At 33.3% G+C, this 20,138-nt stretch overlaps 3 protein-coding genes across 21 annotated transcripts; all 3 read left to right on the forward strand.

The window, feature by feature from the left end:
* Window positions 1-704: 704 nt before the first annotated feature.
* On the forward strand, window positions 705-9,792 carry MEE13 (myosin heavy chain-like protein). Of its 15 annotated transcripts, none has more exons than XM_090299354.1 (18): window positions 705-1,084; window positions 1,649-1,707; window positions 1,888-1,981; window positions 2,088-2,196; window positions 2,274-2,312; window positions 2,655-2,738; window positions 2,837-2,898; window positions 3,566-3,610; window positions 3,862-4,002; window positions 4,249-4,317; window positions 4,410-4,466; window positions 4,546-4,758; window positions 5,519-5,602; window positions 5,738-5,848; window positions 7,367-7,437; window positions 8,409-8,633; window positions 9,008-9,101; window positions 9,283-9,792. In XM_090299354.1, exons 8-18 carry the CDS (start codon window positions 3,584-3,586, stop codon window positions 9,595-9,597), a joined length of 1,407 nt encoding a protein of 468 aa, XP_090155480.1. In that variant the 5' UTR covers window positions 705-1,084; window positions 1,649-1,707; window positions 1,888-1,981; window positions 2,088-2,196; window positions 2,274-2,312; window positions 2,655-2,738; window positions 2,837-2,898; window positions 3,566-3,583; the 3' UTR covers window positions 9,598-9,792. The 15 variants fall into 15 exon arrangements, 13 of the variants coding, with proteins under 13 accessions (XP_090155480.1, XP_090155483.1, XP_090155486.1 ...); XM_090299357.1 differs by having other exon boundaries at window positions 738-1,084; window positions 3,508-3,610; window positions 4,245-4,317; XM_090299360.1 differs by having other exon boundaries at window positions 751-1,084; window positions 4,245-4,317.
* Window positions 9,793-10,734: 942 nt separating this feature from the next.
* LOC137810433 (DNA/RNA polymerases superfamily protein) lies at window positions 10,735-15,647 on the forward strand. Of its 4 annotated transcripts, none has more exons than XR_016519013.1 (14): window positions 10,735-10,954; window positions 11,083-11,255; window positions 11,395-11,568; window positions 11,693-11,816; window positions 11,898-11,998; window positions 12,078-12,164; window positions 12,769-12,864; window positions 13,021-13,141; window positions 13,420-13,548; window positions 13,822-13,913; window positions 14,157-14,268; window positions 14,351-14,692; window positions 14,808-15,118; window positions 15,259-15,647. XR_016519013.1 is itself a non-coding variant. In XM_068611676.2 (14 exons), exons 1-14 carry the CDS (start codon window positions 10,861-10,863, stop codon window positions 15,365-15,367), a joined length of 2,001 nt encoding a protein of 666 aa, XP_068467777.2. In that variant the 5' UTR covers window positions 10,735-10,860; the 3' UTR covers window positions 15,368-15,647. The 4 variants fall into 4 exon arrangements, 2 of the variants coding, with proteins under 2 accessions (XP_068467777.2, XP_068467778.2); XR_016519014.1 differs by having other exon boundaries at window positions 15,262-15,647; XM_068611676.2 differs by having other exon boundaries at window positions 14,415-14,692.
* Window positions 15,648-16,779: 1,132 nt separating this feature from the next.
* LOC137810434 (uncharacterized) lies at window positions 16,780-19,758 on the forward strand. 2 transcript variants are annotated; one of them, XM_068611678.2, is made up of 4 exons: window positions 16,780-16,930; window positions 17,155-17,335; window positions 18,227-18,287; window positions 18,615-19,758. In XM_068611678.2, the coding sequence occupies exons 1-4, from the start codon at window positions 16,872-16,874 to the stop codon at window positions 19,199-19,201; spliced, it is 888 nt and encodes a 295-aa protein (XP_068467779.2). In that variant the 5' UTR covers window positions 16,780-16,871; the 3' UTR covers window positions 19,202-19,758. The 2 variants fall into 2 exon arrangements, with proteins under 2 accessions (XP_068467779.2, XP_068467780.2); XM_068611679.2 differs by having other exon boundaries at window positions 16,781-16,930; window positions 18,230-18,287.
* Window positions 19,759-20,138: the final 380 nt, after the last annotated feature.

A 20,138-nucleotide genomic window follows, 5' to 3' on the forward strand; every position in this document is an offset into this window, starting at 1 on the left:
AAAAAAGATAATTTTTTGTTATTTGAGTATTAAATTCCTGAAAGGCACTCATTAAATAAAGTACTTAGCAATTTAAATGCTTAAAATGAAGTAGTAAATGACAAAACAAAGTATTATATACTTTGATTTATGGCAGTTATTCACACTATGGTAAACAAGTTGAGTTAGTACCAATAATTATTTGTATAAGCTTATAAATACTAAATGTTCAAAATTTTGTAACTATATACATAAATATACCTTATTTTTTCAACAACAATTAAGATAATATAGGCTCAAAATGGTATCTTAAAAGAAAAACCTTTTCCTATTCCAATACAAGGTCATTAGTAAAACATTTGTTCATCAACCAATACTTATTTTTAATTGCAACTTTTTGTTTACTTCAAGAACAATTTAATTTGACTATATATTAATTGACCAATAGTTCACTCAAGAAAAGTGTTAGCAATACACATTTAAAGCATATTTTTAATATATATATATATATATATATATATATTACTATTGGTTGAAATATATTAACTATAAATAAATAATCTTTTATGGATTTTAATTATTGGTTAAAAATATTATTAGAAGCGTGTTAAATAACACGTAGTTATCTAGAATTGTGTAATATGCATGAAAATTATGTTCGCATAATATATATTTTTTATATATAAAAAAATAAAAATCTGAATGTTTATTTTTGTTAGATGAACTAAAACAAAAAAAACACATTATTTTAAGGAAACAGGGAAAGAAGATACATCTAAAATTTTAAAGATTGTGCAAGTTCTTCGAAGCATCCCTTTTGAGTTTTTACCTAAAAAGAAGAACAAAAGGTTTACTATTGAAATGGAACAGATTCATCAGCGTCATGACTCTTTTCTTGAGTTTCTAATAAACAAGTTTGTGAATAAAATAAAATACAATAAGATTATCTTAAACGGCTTAATTAGCATTTCTTTTGGTAACGCCTTCGTTTTCCCATTTGTTACCAAAACCTTTCACCGAAGCTGCTAGAATTTCAGAAATCATCGCAGTTCGCTGTGCTTTATCGCCGATTTGAAGAGTCTTCGTTTCAATTTTCCAATTCCAGGTCATCTCCATGTTCTCATCATTCATACTTTTTTGTTTTATAATTATCCTTATAATATTATATTGTTGCTGTTTACTATTGATTTTGTAGAATAGGGTTCGTTTTGTTTTTTGGGATTGGGAGTACACGGATTGTGCTTCTTCGTTAGATTTTCGGTTTCGGAGGAATTTAACCCAATTCATGTATTGACTCCTGGTTTTTGCCTCTTTGACCCCTTTTATGGAGTAATTTGCAGAATTTTCAGCAAACAGAAGTGCATTTTTTTGTAATTTAGAATCCATCACCCTCGTATAATTGCGTGGTGAAATTTTGCTGGTTTTGTTCGTTCTTATATTCTTTCGACTTAAAAGACACGTAATAGGAAGCATTATATAAACTCATCAGTTCTTCATTAAAAAAGGCTTAGTGGAGTTAGCTTTTCAACTGCAATCTTAAGGGCTTCGAATTTGGTTTCATTCTCTTTGTGAATCTTTTGTGTTTTATTCGATGGTATAAACTACGAGCTCTGGGTTTTGACAGTAATCGAGCTTTCAAATTTTGTTGGTTTAATGGTTTTTCCCCCAGAATGGCAGAGAATACAGATGACGAATCGTTGTTGGCTCGTATACAACAACTGGAACATGGTATGTGCATTTTATTTCCTGTACATGTTAATTTAACTCTCTTACAATGGGTGGTTTTAGGTTTAGTGAGAACACTAGACTGATGTTGAATTGTTTAAACTGTTGTCTCCTGTAAACTTTTGCTTGGCATTGAGGTTATTTATTATAGTTATTGAATTTACAAAGTATGTAATTTTTTAGAGCGTGATGAATTACACAAGGACATCGAACAGTTATGCATGCAGCAAGCCGGGCCTGGCTATCTTGCTGTGGCTACTCGAATGCATTTTCAAAGGTATCTGTTTATTTTCCTACTCTTAAGGCAATCTACATACAGAACGTGTATATTGTCTTAATCCCAACAAAGGATATCCACTATATTCAAATCTATCCCCAATTAGGACAGCTGGATTGGAGCAGGAGATTGAGAGTTTGAAAACGAAGTTGGCTGCTTGCTCAAGGGAAAATCTAAATCTGCAAGATGAGCTTTCTGAGGCATACAGAATTAAAGTGAGTTATTGAATATTTTGACTTTGTTGCTTAAAATTCCTTCTATTTTACTTACATATTTACTTTACTATATTCAGGGTCAACTTGCAGATCTGCACAGCGCTGAGGTTTCAAAGGTCTCTCTCTTTCTTCTCACCCTATGTTCTTCATTTTGTTTTACACTCTAGCATTGAGATTGCATGGGCAATTGTTGTCCCGCTTTAGCAACTTGTGGAGAGTTGCTGGATCAAAATTATTACATTTAATTGAAAATTTTATAATGGATTTATGGTGAGAACATGAAGGAAAACATTCTTAATCCAATTTATAAATTAATTGTGATCATGCTATAGTTTGTTGAAAGAGTTGACGTGTTTTGACTGATGTGACTTGTGAGATTTATGGTTTTGGTTTGTACTTTGACTTAGTTGTCCAAGAGAAGTAATGTTACTAATAATGACTTCAAATTTAATGTCCAGAACATGGAAGCTGAGAAGCAGGTAAAATTTTTCCAATGTTGTATGGCTACTGCTTTCGCTGAAAGGGATCAAGCAATTATTGAGGTTACAATATTGGCCATTTTCCTTAATAAATATTGTTTTCAGTACTGTGTAAATTTTTTTGTAGTTGATATTTTCTAAATTTCTCTTTATACTAACAGTCTGAAAAGGCCAAAGAAAAGGAGGAGACAATGTTGCAACAAGTACATGGCATCCACCAGAGGTATCCTCAATCTGTGTCATTTTAGTGCCTACATATCAATAACGAATAATTACCAAGGAAAGCCGAAATAGAAAGATAGGTGACTTAGGAGGTCTGAGAAAAGATCCTGTTTTTATTTTATGTAAGTAGACAATGATGATGACATGATGCACTTGTTCCTTAATTATGTTTGGTGTAACAAATAAGCTAGTGGACGAACACACTGAGATCATCCCAAGAATTATAACAACTATGGCTAACAGAAGAGACATGTTTTAATTTTTCTCACCTATGATTTTCCATTTTAAGTGATTTATTCATCTTGCATGGCAAATTTGGGATGTTGTATTTTCATATAGTCTACATTTATTTTAGTTGAAACTGTTCTTGCAAGTTGTTAGTGTGTCTGGTCTCTTTACATGGAGGGCCATATGAGCTCCCTATTGGAGGTGTTAATTGCTTTTCTGTAAGGTAAATTCTTGAGCAAGATTGAAAGGTTAAAACTTATGTGCCTATTATATGATTACCTATACCTCGGTTCTGTATGATCTTGTTTTTTTTATGCATGTAGGATATGTTTACGTGGGAAAACATTTTTTTTATTTTACTTGCAATCTATCTTCAACACAGGGTAGAGGAGCTCACCGCAGATTGTCTTAAACTAAAGGAATTTAATGATGCTCTGCAGATTGATCAAGCAGTACATATGAAGCAAAGTGAAGACTTCAAGAAAGTAGTGTTCTCGCTCTCCCCCCCTCTGTGACTTGCTATCTTTCATTTTTTATTTACTTTGTTAGTCAGTACAAAGCTTATCCAATGGTTTCTTAGGATACAAAAATAATACTTAAAAAAGAGTTATCCTGCTTATTTCCTATTAATTTCTTCATTATGCAATTTATAACAAAATATTTGTTGTGGTATTTAATGGATCTTAAATACATGACTCAACTTTTGGGTGTCTCTGTATATTTTTATGAATTTCAGGTAATTAACAAGTTCTTTCAGATCAGGCAACATTCTGTGAAGGAATTTGAAGATACTAGTTGGGATGAAAAATGTGCATGTCTTTTGGGTGACCCTGAGGAGGTGTGGAGCTTCAATGATGCTTCCACCTCTAAATACGTTGTAAGATTTCGAAAACCCTGGTATTCTCTTTCCTTGATTATCAGGTGATGTGTTCCTTATGTTATGCTGGTTATTCAGTATGCTATCCAGCGTGACATATGCTAAAACTCACCACATCCTTTGGAACGTAGTTTGATTTGGCATGCTATTCACTTATGTGATTACAGATAACTGCTGTTACTTAAGAGATTACTGTATTGAGATTATATATTCTGTACATATTGTGAATAACACTTTCTCAGACAGAGTGCATTAGAAGAACAGCTGGAGAGACTTAGGAGTTCCATGGATTATCTTCAAAATAAACTTAGGGTGGTATGATCTAATTTATCTCTGTTATCAGCTTATATCTAATTAACCTTATTTTTCAATTATCAGTTATTGTTTATCTGTTTTGGATGCTTTAGGGCTTGGAAATCGAAAATCACTTGAAGAAGAGAGTCAACGTACTGGAAAAGAAACAAGTGAGTACTTTCAAAATTTGGAATAAAAATGTCATTTTAATACATCTGTTTATTCTGGATTCCGATGACTTATTTGCAGATTTATATGGACAAAGTGGTTGAGAATGGAATAGCAGACTTGAAACATTATCATTCAAAGTGTAGGGATGAAATTATGAATTTACTTTGTGATGGAGAATCCGTTATTAAATCCATAATCAATGTGATTGAGGAAAATATTTGGAGCACCGTACCAAATTTGATCCCTCAAAGAGATGCAAAACTAGAAGTATCTGAAGCTGTTGATATACATGTAAGCAATCAAGCTAAACCTGTCTCAGAGTCCAAGGTTTGAAACTCCGTGCTAATAATGAATCCCTTTTACAAAGGGAATAGCAAATAGTGCACTTGTAGAAATTTGTGACTTGTAGAGCTATAGATAGTGCACAGTGCAGTAAAGGAATATGATTTATTTAATATTTCAAGTTACAGACTTACTGTAACATACTTTTCTTGAGGATTTTCATGGATGAGAATTAATAATATTATAGTATTACACTTACAATTACAAATTAAAACAGTGGACTAATAAGAAGAGATGTAGAGGGGAAAAAATGACATAAAATCCTAGGAAAATGAGCTTTTTAATTAATCAGTTCAATAGTTGTCAAGCTGACATTGGGCTAGTCACTTTCAAGGACAACGTGACCAGCCGGATCATGTTTAGCGATATTTGGGCAGATGTAATACTCTGATACTCACCTGATTACTTCCAAGCTGAAAACAGGCCAACTTTATACCAAAGAATGCAGTAGGTTTTCCTACAGCTTTTACAATGTATTCTATCAGTAAAATAAACTAGTTTAATATAATAAAGAAGTTCCTTACTTTTTATTTTTAAATTTAAACAACTTAATTATGATGGTATAATAATGACAGTGCTTTTATAAAAGTAGTAACATATATGTGTTAACATGGTTTAGTTTACAGTCTGTCTTCATTTTACTGATGTGTGTGATAGTTACAAGATGCAAGCCTAGGTATTTATTAATTTTTTTATTACATTTTCACAGAGGAACAGTCCTAGGGCACTGTCAGTGGGTGCTGGTTTAGAAGGTGACGCATCTGATTTTTTAGCAATGGCTTTGCAAGAGAAGGTACTTTTATTATCTTCACGTTTGTTAAAAATCTTGTGTATTTAGTTTCTCTTTTTCTCATCTCTAATCAAGATATTTGTGCTTCCAATTTCTTGCAATCTTGCTTTCTGATATTTACCATGCTTTATATTTCAGGTTTCTGCACTATTGCTTTTATCACAGCAGGAAGAAAGACATTTATTGGAGAGAAATTTGAATTCGGCCCTACAAGGAAAAACTGAAGAACTTCAGAGGACCTTGTTGCAGGTACTTGTCTGTAACACTTAGAACACTGCAATTACTGATATTCTGGTTGCTTGGTGCTTGTAGGGTCTAGAAAATGGTTTATGGTCGTGGTAAGTGTACTCTTTGGACTATCTTGGTCTGAGAAGAATGTTAGTTGTTTGTTTGCAATATCGGGATTGTTGGTTTTTTTTATTTTTACTTTTTTTATAAACCATGTCTAGCATCATAATGAAATTTAACATCCCACCTAGGTTGCCACCTTAAAGTTTTATCAATCATTTGCCACCACATGAGCCATCCATAAAAGAAAAAAGAAGATACAAAAGGCACGAGGGCACAGGCCAAAACTCATGCAAGAAAAAGATACCACCAAATGACTAAAAGAACCTGAATTTGGAGGCTTAAGCGATTCCTAAAGAAATCAAACCTAATGTTAGAAGGTAAATTGTCAAACCAAAAGAAATCAAGTCTATTATCCACACCAAAGTTAGCAAAAGCATCAAAACACATATTCCTTCGTGAAAAATATGAGAAAATTTAAACTTCAAAGCTTTGCATGTGATTTGAGCTTTCTGCCATGGGTCTTCAGCTTCCAAGGAACAACTTTTGGGTTCTCAAACGGATGACAAACCAATGTAGAATCACACTCAAGCCAAATTCTTTTAAAGCATAAATGGAGACCATCAACTTAGCATAAAAGGAGGATCTAATACCCCGTAAAACCTCCAATGAACTCCTCTCTTCTAGCTATGAAAATTCCCCTTCTAGCGACATGGCCAGGACATCCTCTAGCAGCACCATCACTATTAACCTTGGCCCAGCTAACTTCAGGCATGATCCAGTCAATCTGTTTAACTCTAAGACCTTTGGATGTTCGGTCTGAACATTAAAAAATCTATAAATTAAAAGGCCAGTCATATTATTATTCATATACCTGCCATTTGAACATTCCAATGAAGAGCAGAATGAAAGAGGATAGAGTTCATACTAGGAAGAATCCAATTTTGAGAGAAAAATTTCTTAGTTGCTTTGCAAACATCATCTCCAACGATACCCCTATAAGTCTGATGGAAACACCCCCCCAAAACTGTCTGGATCAAGGACACTATTGACATTGAGGTTAAAAACTGCATTCTTAATCTCATCATTAGAAGAGCAAGCAACAAGACTATCATTTCCGCTGCTGTCACCATATGAGAAACATGAGAATCAACAAAGTTATGCACATTAATCAGATTATGATCATTAGAAGCATCAAAAAGATTAGAATAATAATTCAAAATATGAGTCTCAATTTGTTGTTTACTATCCAAAATATTTTCAGAATCAATCAGTTCAGAGATATTGTTACCAGTCCTTCTCGTTTTAACAATTTCATGGAAAAAACTAGTGCCTCTATCACCGTATCATTAAACCAGTCAATGCGTGTCTTATCTGGGTCGAAGCAATAAAATTTAGAACCGTACATGCAAGTATCCTTTGATATTATCCACTGTTTACAAATAGTTTTTTACTTGCAAGGTTTTTTTTTTGCTTCAGGTTACTAATGAAAAGGTCATAGCTCTCATGGAATTGGCTCAATTGAAGCAGGAGCATCAATTACTTTTGGAGTATGATTACTTTAATGTTGACAGTTGCTAATTCAATAATTTTTGCATCACTGTATATTTTTTCGCAGTTGCTCTGTTATTTTGTAGTGAATTTTTTTCAAAACATTTTTCCTGTTTTCTTCAATAAAAAATATAGTAATTTTATACTTTGGTTCTTGTGTCATTTTACTATTTTAAAGGATGACATTGCATTAACATGCTTTGCTGTCTTCTATTTTTCGTAGTACTTGGCTTTTTCATTTTTTTTTCATTGTCCTTAAAAATAGAAGTCCTCTAATTAACTTCTGTAAAAGTTATATTTTTTGTTCATTGAAAAAAGTTATGGCTCGGCTTCTCCATTTAAGGAAAGGAGGCTAAAAAAAAGTTGGGCAAAATACTACACAAGTTAATGATTTTGATTGTCTTTAACTCTTCATGGTTAGCAACTGGACATCGTGGAAATATGCTACAATAGTATACTATTTTCCTTTTTTGGGTTTAAAAGTAACACTAGGTATCTTTATGACACTGAAGTATGAAGCTCAAAAGTGTGCTTTATTTTTTATTTTCCTGAAACTTGTTGCTTTAAACTACATAACAACCATACCACCACCTTATTGCTATAGAAATTACAGAGTCTTCATGATGTCTAATTGGCTTTGATCCTTCAAACACCGCCACTACTCCCTTCTGGCACACTGTTGGTGTTTCTTTTCAATCTTGAAAATTTAATAAGAAATAGTTTATTGAATTGCATGCAAACAAAGTAATAGAATACATTTACGCAACAATAAGAGTTCACCCATGTCTCCACCTTTAATCTTATTTTTATTCAATTTACTCCTTTTTTTACCAGCAATTGGATTCTTCATCATTCATTAGCTATCAGTTGAATTTTATCCCTCTTTATTTGTGTTTCTTTCTGCTGCTACTTCAAAATATTCTCCTTTAATGTGGAATGCCATTTTGATTTCGTTCTAATGCATGTGCAGAAAATTGGGTAGTGAACCTAATCAAGGGAAATGTGTGGTCAACATCGGAGACAGAAATCTTGTTACTCGTGAAAGAGATGGAACTTTAAAGAACTTACTGAAGAAATCCTATCTGAGACGATGGATTGCCCCCCTGGATGTTAGTGGAAATGAAGTTGACAGTAGTTCAAACAATGAAGGGAAAATTTTCAATCATCAATCCAGTAGCAGTATGGATTTTGCAAGGCATGTATTAAATTTGGGAATTTGTGTTATCTGATTTTATTCCTTTAATGGATGATTGTGGCTGGACTACGTTTTTTGGGTAATTTAAATTTAGGGTAGAGGGATAATACCCTTAGTCCAAGTACAATTACAAAAAGCCTTTCATTTCAAAATACTTAAGCGGACTTACATTTAATTCACCCCAAGTAGATGAGTAGGGTTTTATACTTTGATTTGTCAAACACAAGATTTTGCCTTACTCCACTCAGTTAATCCCTTGGGGTTCTGGAGAGTTTAAGCTTTAAACCATGTCCTATCTATTTTTGAGATAGCATTACGTATGGTGTTTCTTTTCAGCCTTCTGTTTACTTGCATAGTTTACTTCTGCTTATCAGAATGAAGATTGAAAATGCAACTCTTAAGGAAAGCATGGAAAGCATGGAACATTTAACTTCATCAATTCATAGGCTTCGTCTCTCTCTTTCAAAGGTATCATACTGTTTTCTTTCAAACTGTTAAAATTTTAATATTTGAAAGAGAGAGATCAGGGGAAGGGGGCTCTTCATTTTTTTGGGCCATAAAGGGAAGTTGTTTAACTTAAGCTCTCTTTTAGCACGGATTAACCAGAAACCATATCCTGTTTGCTAAAATGTATTAACATGGTTTTTAGGCCAAGGAGTGTGTGACTTCGGAAGGTACAATTTCCGGTGTTTCAGAAATCCTTAGTGACGTTATTCGTGAAGCAGAACTTTTAAGGACTGCTCTTGGCAGCTCCTTGCCAACCAGCTGGTCTGTTGAGGCAGATATTAGTTACATTGGATACAGCGTGAGCAGTGACAGGGGGGATCAGGAAGGCATTGATGAGAAGATGGATACTGTTTCTGCTGCAGGGCTTGAAATGGTTGAGCTTCTGATTTTTTCGGCTCAGATTTTGAGGGACTTGCAAACCAGGATGGTATTGGTTCCTGGTATAGAAGTTCAATGAACTGCTCCTTGTGTGATAATATAAGCCATCTTAGGTGCTTTGTGTATTTGGCTGATAGTTGAAGCCCGTTGTGCTGCTTTGATCCCGCAGGGTCATGAATCATGTTATGTTTGTCTATAATTCTCATGCAGTCGCATATTTCACTACTTATGGCTTCTATCACTCTATTCATTCTATTATATTGTGTTTATGTTAGTCTGTGATACTTTTCTGATTGTAATTTTAACCTGGTTCCATCAACAAGAAAAAAAATTCTATTATTTTTCAATTATACCTTAACGTAAATTTAAACCACATATTATATATTAAGGTTGATTAAAATTATTGAGAAGTTGAATTCAAATCAAAATGAGACTCAATGAAAAAAAAGTAGGTAGAACTAACATTTATCATGTTTTAATTAGCTGTTTTGTGTATCAACAAGATGTGATTACATTATCCTTTTGCCGTTTGAGAACATACAGAACAAGATGTGCAAAAGTACAATTTTTTTCTTTGAAGTGTATTTTTTTGACCATATATCCAAACTTAACAACTTCGGAAAAGGTCGAGAATAAAAAAACAATGAAATTTAGTTTATTATAAGTGATTTTTTTAAAAGATTTTAAAATGCATTTAAGTCTTATGTCACTTTGTTTCATATCTACCCAAGAATACATAGAGTGAGAAATGCGTCATCATACCATTTAAATTTTGATGTAGAGTTTTGTTAAGAATTAACTAAAGGAAGAACATAGATGTAGGACGGAAAAAATTTCATAAACTCATTTTGGGTGACAAAATTACTTAGGGACTGATGACACTCAAGTTTTTAAAGACCAAATTAAATATTTACTCTAATAAACTTTTAAAACTATTTGATACTTCATTAAATAAATTTTATTTAACGTATATATATCTTCAAAGTTCAGAATAAAAAACATTTGAAATTTATTTCAAGTAATTGTACAGTCAATATTAAAATATTTAAAATTAAATTAATAAAATTTAATCTTAACAAATATTTAGTATTTCAATTCACGGTGAAATTAATTTATACACTATATATATTAAGAGTAATAATACATTCACAACTCACATTTTTTTTATTAAAATATTATATATTATTATAATGGTTTGTTAAGATATGTATTTTACTTTTTTGTGTTAAAGAAATGTTTTCCTTTTATATATTAAATTTAATTACAATTTTAAAATGTCATCAAGATTTATGAAGTCTGATATAATTTGTATCACAGAAGTGAGTGCGCGAAGTGGAAGGCGATGGAGGGAGCGAATGGTGGCGGCGATGGCGATGGCGATGGTGGCGATCGTCCATGGCAATCTTACCACACTGTTTACACAACCGCTAAAGCAGGTCTCATGGCCTCCCGTTTCTTTTCTGCTCTTTAATTCACTTTCACAAACACTAATTGAATCGTGTTTATCTGAATTTCACATTTGAATTAAATGAACACTATTGCTTTGGTATTGCCTATTGTTAAGGAATGGAAGGGGTGGACAAGGAGAAAGTGCAGAGAGTAGTTTACGAAATGAGTAAAGGATCCAAATATTTTCAAAACGAGGAACGCAAGGAAGCTTTTATTAACCAGAAAGTTCAAAACCTGCGAATTCAATGTGCTAAGCTCACACAAGCAGACCTGGTCCACTATCGCAAGGTAATTTAATGAAATCACCGTTTCTCTTTTTTTCCAACAAATTCCCATTTTGTTGGTTCTCTTTCTTTAAAGGAGAGGTCATTGAATTTTAATGGTTTTAACGTATATTAGTTTAATGTATCAGTTTTTATTATGATAGGTGGCGGATAGAAGAATTGTTGAGCTAGAAGCTTCGCGTGACCTTTCGAGGATTTGGTTACATGTAGATATGGATGCTTTCTATGCTGCAGTTGAGACTTTAAGTAACCCTACGTTACAGGGCAAGCCAATGGCTGTTGGGAGCATGTCCATGATATCCACTGCCAACTATGAGGTTTACTTTCCCAATGCATTATAATCTTGATATTCTTTTTTCAGTATTTTAGAATCTGAAATGATCTGGTGTGGGTTATTCCACTGAACTATGGAGTTCCTGATCCTGCTTTGGTCTTTACAAGGCCCGAAAATTTGGGGTTCGTGCTGCCATGCCTGGGTTCATTGCACGTAAGCTATGTCCAGAATTAATCTTTGTCCCAACAGATTTCAAGAAGTATACTTATTATAGTGATTTGACTAGAAAAGGTATTCTTCTTTTTGTGATTAATTTTGTATCTTTTCCTTTTAATTATTGATGCTAGCTTGACATAAACTTGTGATCGTTAGTTTTCCGGATTTACGATCCCAATTTCATTGCTGGTAGCCTGGACGAAGCATACCTTGATATAACTGAAGTTTGCAAAGAAAGGAATGTCAATAGTGAAGAAGTAAGTTGGCACAATTAAATTAACAATAGAAGACCTTTTATGTATTAAATCTCTTGATTTAGTGAATTTGGATATGTAGATTGCCCAAGAACTCAGAGCTGGTGTTTATGAAGAGACTGGTCTCACATGTAGTGCTGGAGTGGCACCAAATCGCTTACTTGCTAAGGTTCTGGATACTATCTGCCAAACATGTTTCTCATGACCATGTTATCAGCCCATTTGTTCTCAAAAGCACCTTATCATGTTACATTTGAGATATTAAACCCCTGTGCATTCACTTTTGTGATTGCCTGGGGTTGTTTTCTGTTTTCAAATGAAATTCATTAAGGAATGCTGCACTTCCACATTAATTAGGAATGGACAACGTACATGATTTTTCCCCTTTCATTTTCGATTTTCTTTGAATTCTTTCTGTGTATCTTTTCAATTCTCTCATAACTGGCCGTGACAGTTGTCTTTTTTTAGTTTTTTGGTTGAATTTTTGCTGCCATAGTCCCACTCTCCCACGCACAAATCATTACCCAAGTTTATAAGTCATAAATTAGAATTTTTGGTGACACCTAATGGGGTGTTAGCTTTATGCATCTGGTTTTTTTGTTTTAACGTTTTGCATGGCCAATGTTTTCTACTTCAAATATTGTCAAGTAGAGGCTCTGGAACAATACTTCTTTCTAACTCTTATTTTCTTGATAAACTGTTTAGTGATTATTTTTTCTGCTTGGGAAATTTCGTGCTATGACTTTATAATATTGACATTTAGTCTCATATAGGTTTGTTCAGACATAAACAAGCCAAATGGACAGTATATTTTGCCAAATGACCGCATGGCTGTTATGACCTTTGTATCCTCCCTTCCTATCAGAAAGGTGTGCTTGAGTTTTTTGTATTCTGATTTCATCAATGGGGTTTTCTGATTCCAAAATTACTGGTTTTTTCTAGACTTGGGCAGGACTGTTTTATATGCACTTGCTTGTCTTTAAAGAGATTACTTTGTGATTAATAATCGGTAATGATATTGACAGATTGGGGGCATTGGTAAGGTCACAGAACATATTTTAAAGGGAGTTTTTGAAATTAACACATGTGAGCAGATGCTAGAGAAGAGTAGCTACCTTTATGCAATTCTCTCTCAGCCAACAGCAGGTTAGCCAGCCATCTGTTCAGGGGTTGTTGCTTTTGTTATCAATGTGCAAGTTATATTTACATGGAAATTCAGCTGAACTTAATACAAATTATGCATTTATTTTGGTATTTTGATGTCTATTCTGAAAATTATATATCTTCTGCTTTCTACTTATAGTATTTGGCAACTATGTAGTTTAGGTTTTCTGACCATAATTTTTGTTTTGGTCTTATGTTCCATTCCGAATTAATTATGGGATTCCTTTAATAACTTGTGACTTTTTGTCAATTTGCTGCAGAATTTTTTTGCTCTGTAGGCTTAGGTCTTGGGCAGAAAGATTCTCCCCAAGTGAGATTTCGGAAAAGTATTAGTAATGAAAGAACATTTTCTGCCACTGAAGATGAGGTGCTATTGCATAAAAAATTGGGTATCCATCTTGCCTATTACCGTTTTACCTTTAAAGGAAAATTGTTTGATTGTAAATGTGGTCATCGTAAATTATTTGGGCTTTGCAGTACCTCATTATTGAAACTCGTATCTGGGTTTCAATTGATTTGGATTGCAGCCTTCAATCCACTACATATACTTGACTTTTCAAAAAGTTTAGCAGTTGACTGTATCACGTTGAGTTTCTGAATTAGATAAGACTTTGGGTATATTGACACATCATCATATGAACCATGCAAGCTTACTTTTGCAGTGGAGCTTGCTGAAATGCTATCGGTCGACATGCAGAAAGAGGGTCTGTGTGGGCGAACATTGACTCTTAAGCTGAAAACTGCTTCTTTTGAGGTATTACTTGTTATTGATGCCTTGACACTGTTTTCTCAACATTTTCCTAATAGTCGAGAGTAATTTAGTTGCTTAGTCACCTGTGTATGAAACTTGATTGGAAAAGAAAAGTCACCTGTTGTTGAAGAGAAATTAACTTAACCTCAAGGACATTATGATTTGCTGGTTTTTCTTGAATTTTGTTCTAGTCCCGTTTGAAATGCTATATTTTGTTTCAAGTGCTAATAAATGCACAACCTATAGGTTCGGACCAGAGCTGTGACTTTACAAAAGTACATCAGCTCGAGTGAGGATATCTTGAAGCATGCTAAGAAGTTGCTAAAAGCTGAACTTCCTATTTCAGTAAGATTGATAGGTATGTGTTTCTGTTAGGTTTGTTATTGTTGAGATTTATCCAGACAGTGCTGGCCAAGTAAAAAGGCACTTACTGCTTACAGATAGACTATGAGTCACATTGGTGCCTCATCTGTGTCAGCATAACAAAGATTTTTCTTCTGTTAGGCCTTAGAGTATCTCAGTTTAATGGAGACAAATGTAGTGCTGCGCCTGACCCTACTCAGAAGACCATTACCAACTTCATTACTTCAGGAGATGTCAATAGAAATTGTAGTTCTTTTCCAGATGTTGCAGATCTGGACTTTGTTAGTGATGCAGAAACCAATCTTTCCATTGACAATCGGCAGACAAGTCAACTTGATTGGAGAGATCCTTTTGTTGGTAACTATTTGTCTGATGGAGATCACCAAAGCTGTATTGTCCAGAAAAATGGTGTAGAAGAGGTCTCTCTTTTTCTCCCTACTTGTTTAGCCATGTAGCAGATATATAAATTCATTCAGAAATTGTTTGAGGAGCATTCTCCTGTCACTTCTATTGTGTTTTCTGTTGTCTTACCAGGTACAAACACCTAGTAATGATGCTACAAGTTCTCACCACAGTGGATTTACAGAAGGATCTACTTCTTTCCAGGGGCAGTTCGAAGGCATAAATGTGTTGAATGAGTCTAAGCTACGGGAGGGTGCGAGACTTAATTCTTGTTGTCAGGAGACGACAATGTTGTGGTTGAATGACTACAAATGTTCACTTTGTGGAATAGAACTACCTCCAAGTTTTGTTGAGGAAAGATTGGAACACTCTGATTTTCATCTTGCTGAAAAGCTTCAAAAGGAAGAATCTAGGATTCACCAACCATATGTTCCGAGTCGAAGGTACAATGTTTATCTTCTACAATTTGCTTTACCTTTTACAATTACAAGTTGATAGATAAGAATTGACAGAGTGCAAGCATGTGTTCACATTTTTTGCTTAAGGTGTTCTTTAATGTAAGATATTAACAAATGTTTTTCAGTAGGAATCAAAAGGATGGAATCACTAGACAAAGCAAATCTAAGAAGCAAAAGTTGTCCAACAAAGAAGGCAAATATACACCCATTGATTCTTTTTTTGTTAAAAAGTAATCAATCACAGCTGTCAAATTTATTATAATGTACAGAATAACTCAATTTTTGTCTTTTATTGTATTATATGCATGCTATTTTTCCTTGTAACATGTACAAAATAATAAATTCATCTGCTTGTAACTTCTGTTGTAGAGAAACCTTGTAATTTAAGTTGTGTAAAATAGTTTTTTCACGCCACATATTGTTCTGTGAGCGTATTGTTATCCGTTCACAATACACTATCTCCAAGTTGAATTGAAGAGACCTAAATTTATAGGGAAGAAGTTGTTTTTCAAAAGTGCACTCTCTGGCAAACAGGAGTTGGTTTATTGGAGCACACTTTCTAATACAATTCAAGGAGAGAGATGAGGGATACATTTTAAAAAAAGTGTGATGAATTTTCAATTTGTTATTCAAGCCCAATAAAATTTGAGAGAGACACATTAAGTGTAAAATTTTCAAATCTACCTATTTTGTGTTTGACAAATACCAAAAAAATCAGTCTCCTCCATGTTTGATTTGGGGTGATTTTCTTTGGTAATGAACAAAAAAATCGCCTCACGGGAAACAAGCAAAAAGAATGTCACAAATTTTAGGTATTGTCATATTTGGAAATACTTATCTTGTTACTTTCATTAGCCAAAAATGAATAAATTTGTTATCCATCAAGTGAAAATGAATAATATTTTGGTTATACAAAAAATTAGGAAATAGTCGTAGATATTTATTTTACTTATGATTAAATTTTTTATATAATATCATGTTTATTGTGGGTCTTGTAATGATTGGTTAGTTTAATTTTCTGGTCTTAAGTGCCACGTAAATCTAAATACTATTCATGATATTCACTTTAATAGTAAGTTGTTAAAAATAGTTGCTTAATCTAATTTTATAAATCTATAATTAATTTTTTATTTAATGTCTCAATCTCTAATTTTTTATTTGGATTTCAATATAAACTTTGCTTCTTATTTATTTATTTATTTTTGTTTCTACTTCCTTGTTGATCCAATAGCTTTCTTTTTGTCCACTTCGTTTTTTAAGCTATGATGCTTATATGAGGAACACCATCTGATATTCTCCAACACCGAAAGAATCTAAGCAATCATGTTTAACATTAATTAACCCTCTTAAGCACATATATTAGAAATATTCTTATGAGACAAAAACATATTTAACATCAAACAAAAATCCATGAAAATATCGTATACCAATTTCGAATTTTTTGGAACAAAAAAAATCGAAACTTCACAAATACCTCGTTGAGAAGTTAAATACATGTAATCTTATAGTTAACTTTCACTTATATGTTAACAACATACTAACATTAAAATAAATTAATTAATGAAAGATTAATTATTTTAAAATTATATAAAGTTTTTTTTATTGAAATTTCAAATATATTGAATATTCATAAAAAAAGAATAGATTGAAAAGCAGAGTGCGTGCATTGTGTGGATGAAAAGAGAGAGGTATATCCCCAAAAGAGACAAAGGGAGAAAGAAACCTAAGACTTCTGAGAATGTCTCGTCGTCACTCCGATTCCAAGCGACGCCATTCTAGATTCGATCCTCAACCCAGGTTCCTCTCTCTTTTCTTCTCAACTTTTCTCTTTCACTTTCTGCCTCCTCACACTTTTAATGCTTAATTTTCTGGGTCTATTTCTCATATTCTGCGTTGTGCGGTGTTTAGCAGTAATGCCTATCGGTCTTTTATGCGTTTAAGCCAATCAATAATTCTAAATTTGCAACCTGAGTTTGGAATGATGAGTTGTAATGGATGCATTGTATTGTATTGTGTTGCAGCGGGAAGAGATATAGAAGGGATGGATATGGAAAAGAAGAGAAAGAGAGAGTGGCAAGCAGCGTTAGCGAACAAAATGGAGACCATCGGCGGCTGAATGAAAATGATCCTCCTTCGGCTAAGCAACAATCTGCCTCTCTTCACAATAAACCAAATGATCACCATGCACCTCATCCCACTCAAGTACCCACATCTCCCTTATTTTCATTATTACTTTCTTCCTCTTTTAATTTGTTTTTCACACTGTTAGAATTACTACACAAAATTCTTGCTAAAAGTATGTACATCAATAATCGTTCATAAGCTTCAAGAGGATTGCATACCGCTACCGAACATCCCCCTTCTTGATTAACTTCAGTGCTTAGTTATTATATTTTCATTGGATTGCATGCAATTGGTTATGTTTACTCTGAGTGTTACACTAAAAAAAAATCATTAAAGAGAAACCGATCTTAAAAATAAAAAATAATTAATTGCTAAACAAAATTAGATATTATTTTAGAGACTAAAAAGTTTATTGATATTTAAATTAGTTTTTATTATTGATAAATGAATTTTAAATTGGTATCTAAGTAGATATCAATGTTTTAGATATCAACTTTAGAATTTAAACAATCAGTAGCTAAAACTTAGGTAGCTAATTAAATATCAATTTAGAAACTATTTATCATAAACTAATTTAAAAACCAATAATATTTTTAGTTAATATAGAAACTAACAATTTTTTATTTTTAAAATTGGTTTCTAATTAATGATTTTGTAGTAGTGTTAGTTTAGCTGCATGAATAGTTTATGCGTGTATATGTGATTATTTTAGCTGAATATATAAACATTTATTTCCATTATAGCATAATAGTTGTTGAAAATGATTCTTACGGTCTCAAATTTGTAAGCGCTTGGAATATTTGTAGTCACTTGGTTGTGTTCTCATATGAAAGAAAATGTCTCCATTCAACTAGAGATTTTAAATTTTGTGTGCTTGGTTTTTATTCAGTGTACGCAATCTATTTTTTTGGGGGTGATGTAGTGGGGTTCGTGTTCATCTAAGGCTTGCCTATGCATGTTTTATAACAGCAGGAGAAACGAGGTAGCACTGGGCAGGTTTGCCAAAGCTCGGGTCAAAGGAAAGCAAGTGGTGAGTTTCCATTTTTTATTTATTTTGGATTTGTATTGTCTTCGTATTTTCTGTTATCTTTTCAGTCATTAGTCGTGATGGGATGATTTGTATATTGACTATTGTCATACAAGTGCAATATTTCTTTCATTTTATGCTAGAAAAAATGTTTTTTTTTCAGTTATAATGTGTTGTATTCGTTTTGTTGTAAAATGTGGTTGAGAATTACAAAAGTTGTTTTTATAGTTTTGAGCCACCCGTGCCTTCTTTGCATGAAGTGGAAATATAACTCATAAAAAACTTACTTGTTCACGAAATATAATCTAATTAGTTTTTTTTTTATTCTAGAGCGTGGATGGTGGAAGGACTCAAGCAAGCAGCTTAATGAAAGGGCAGAGACAAGTCACCGTAGAGAGCAGAGAGATGATAAATCACAAGCTAAACCAGATGATAATACTTTCCAACGAAGAGATGGTTTTTCTGAAAGGAAAGATGATCCACCTTCTACCTCAAGGAAAAGACCTGCATTTAGGGAGAAGAGGATTCCAATGGAATCAGGAGATGCTAATCTGGCTGCAGCAGTGGCAGTAAAGTCAAGCGAGATTGACCACCCTTCAGGAAGGAATGACAGGAAGAAGGAGGAAAGAAGCAGCAATCCACACCATTTGGATAGACCTGAGAAGCCTTTTGCAGATGACAGAGCACCTAACAAGGTTGGAGCTAGGAGAGATGGGTTTCCATCAAGAGGAAGAAGATATGGGGGCAGTGACAGTTATAGGGGAAGAGATCAATTTAATGGAAGACAAGGTTATCGTCTGGATAAGATTCAAACTGAGAAGTGGAAGCATGATTTGTATCAAGAGGTAACTAAGGATCCTATTCCACAGAATGAGGATGACCAGATTGCAAAGCTGGAAGCACTCTTGGCATCATAATAGCAAACAGAAGGCAATATTTCTGAGATCTTAATTCATCCCTATCAACTTGTAGATTATGGGACAATTTCCATAGACGGTTTAGGTGTGTAGTTTATAAGCATGTGCTGCTCTAAGCTGCTGAGTTTGTCTCAGTATCAAGTTATTACCATCTTCAACATGCCAGGGATGTTAAGCAGAACAGCTGTCAGTTTTTTAGAAGCTAACTGGATTCAATCCTCGCTCAGACAGCTTTTGAAAGTGAAATTACCTTGGCTTTGTTACCACTCGAGTAAATTGCAATTGAAATGCTCGAATTCTCATAAACTATCAATCTTTTTGCTTGTTTTAGACAATCTCTAGTTTGCAAGGTATGTCAATGTCTAGGATTTGTATTTTGGTCTATTTATGTGTACCCCTGTCAAGTATGTCAAGCTCGTGATTGGGTTGAATACGACCTGGTAAAAATCCTTTACAATTAGGAACAAATTAGCCATTTTAGGAACAAATGGCAGCATGATCACTAGTTATGGACATCTGCACTTTCATTTAATGTTATATATTGGCATTTTAAATTAGATTGCAGGTATAGAAAATCACTCCAAAAGCGCGCAAATTTAAATATCTAACTAAAAAAAATCATTGTTAATTGTAAAATATTGTTTCTCTAACCATTGTGTTTTATATTATTTGAGAATAAGGAGAAAAAAGCTTGTATTATTGACTAATGTTGGAAGACTTGTGTACAAAAATATGATACAGTGTAAAAGTTAAATGAATTTACAGTGAGCTTAACCACGGGAGAGAATGAATCACATTCAAACTAGTACAGGAACTAGAACTACAATTAAATCTTAAATTCATTTCCTTTCCTTTTCTTTCAACAAATCAATTTTTTTAAATAAAAATGTCCGACACATAATTTATTAATTTAAAATGAATAAACTCATAAAATACA

Source organism: Phaseolus vulgaris, chromosome 2 (assembly GCF_051622355.1).
Source record: "Phaseolus vulgaris cultivar YP4 chromosome 2, ASM5162235v1, whole genome shotgun sequence".
Lineage (NCBI taxonomy): Eukaryota > Viridiplantae > Streptophyta > Magnoliopsida > Fabales > Fabaceae > Phaseolus > Phaseolus vulgaris.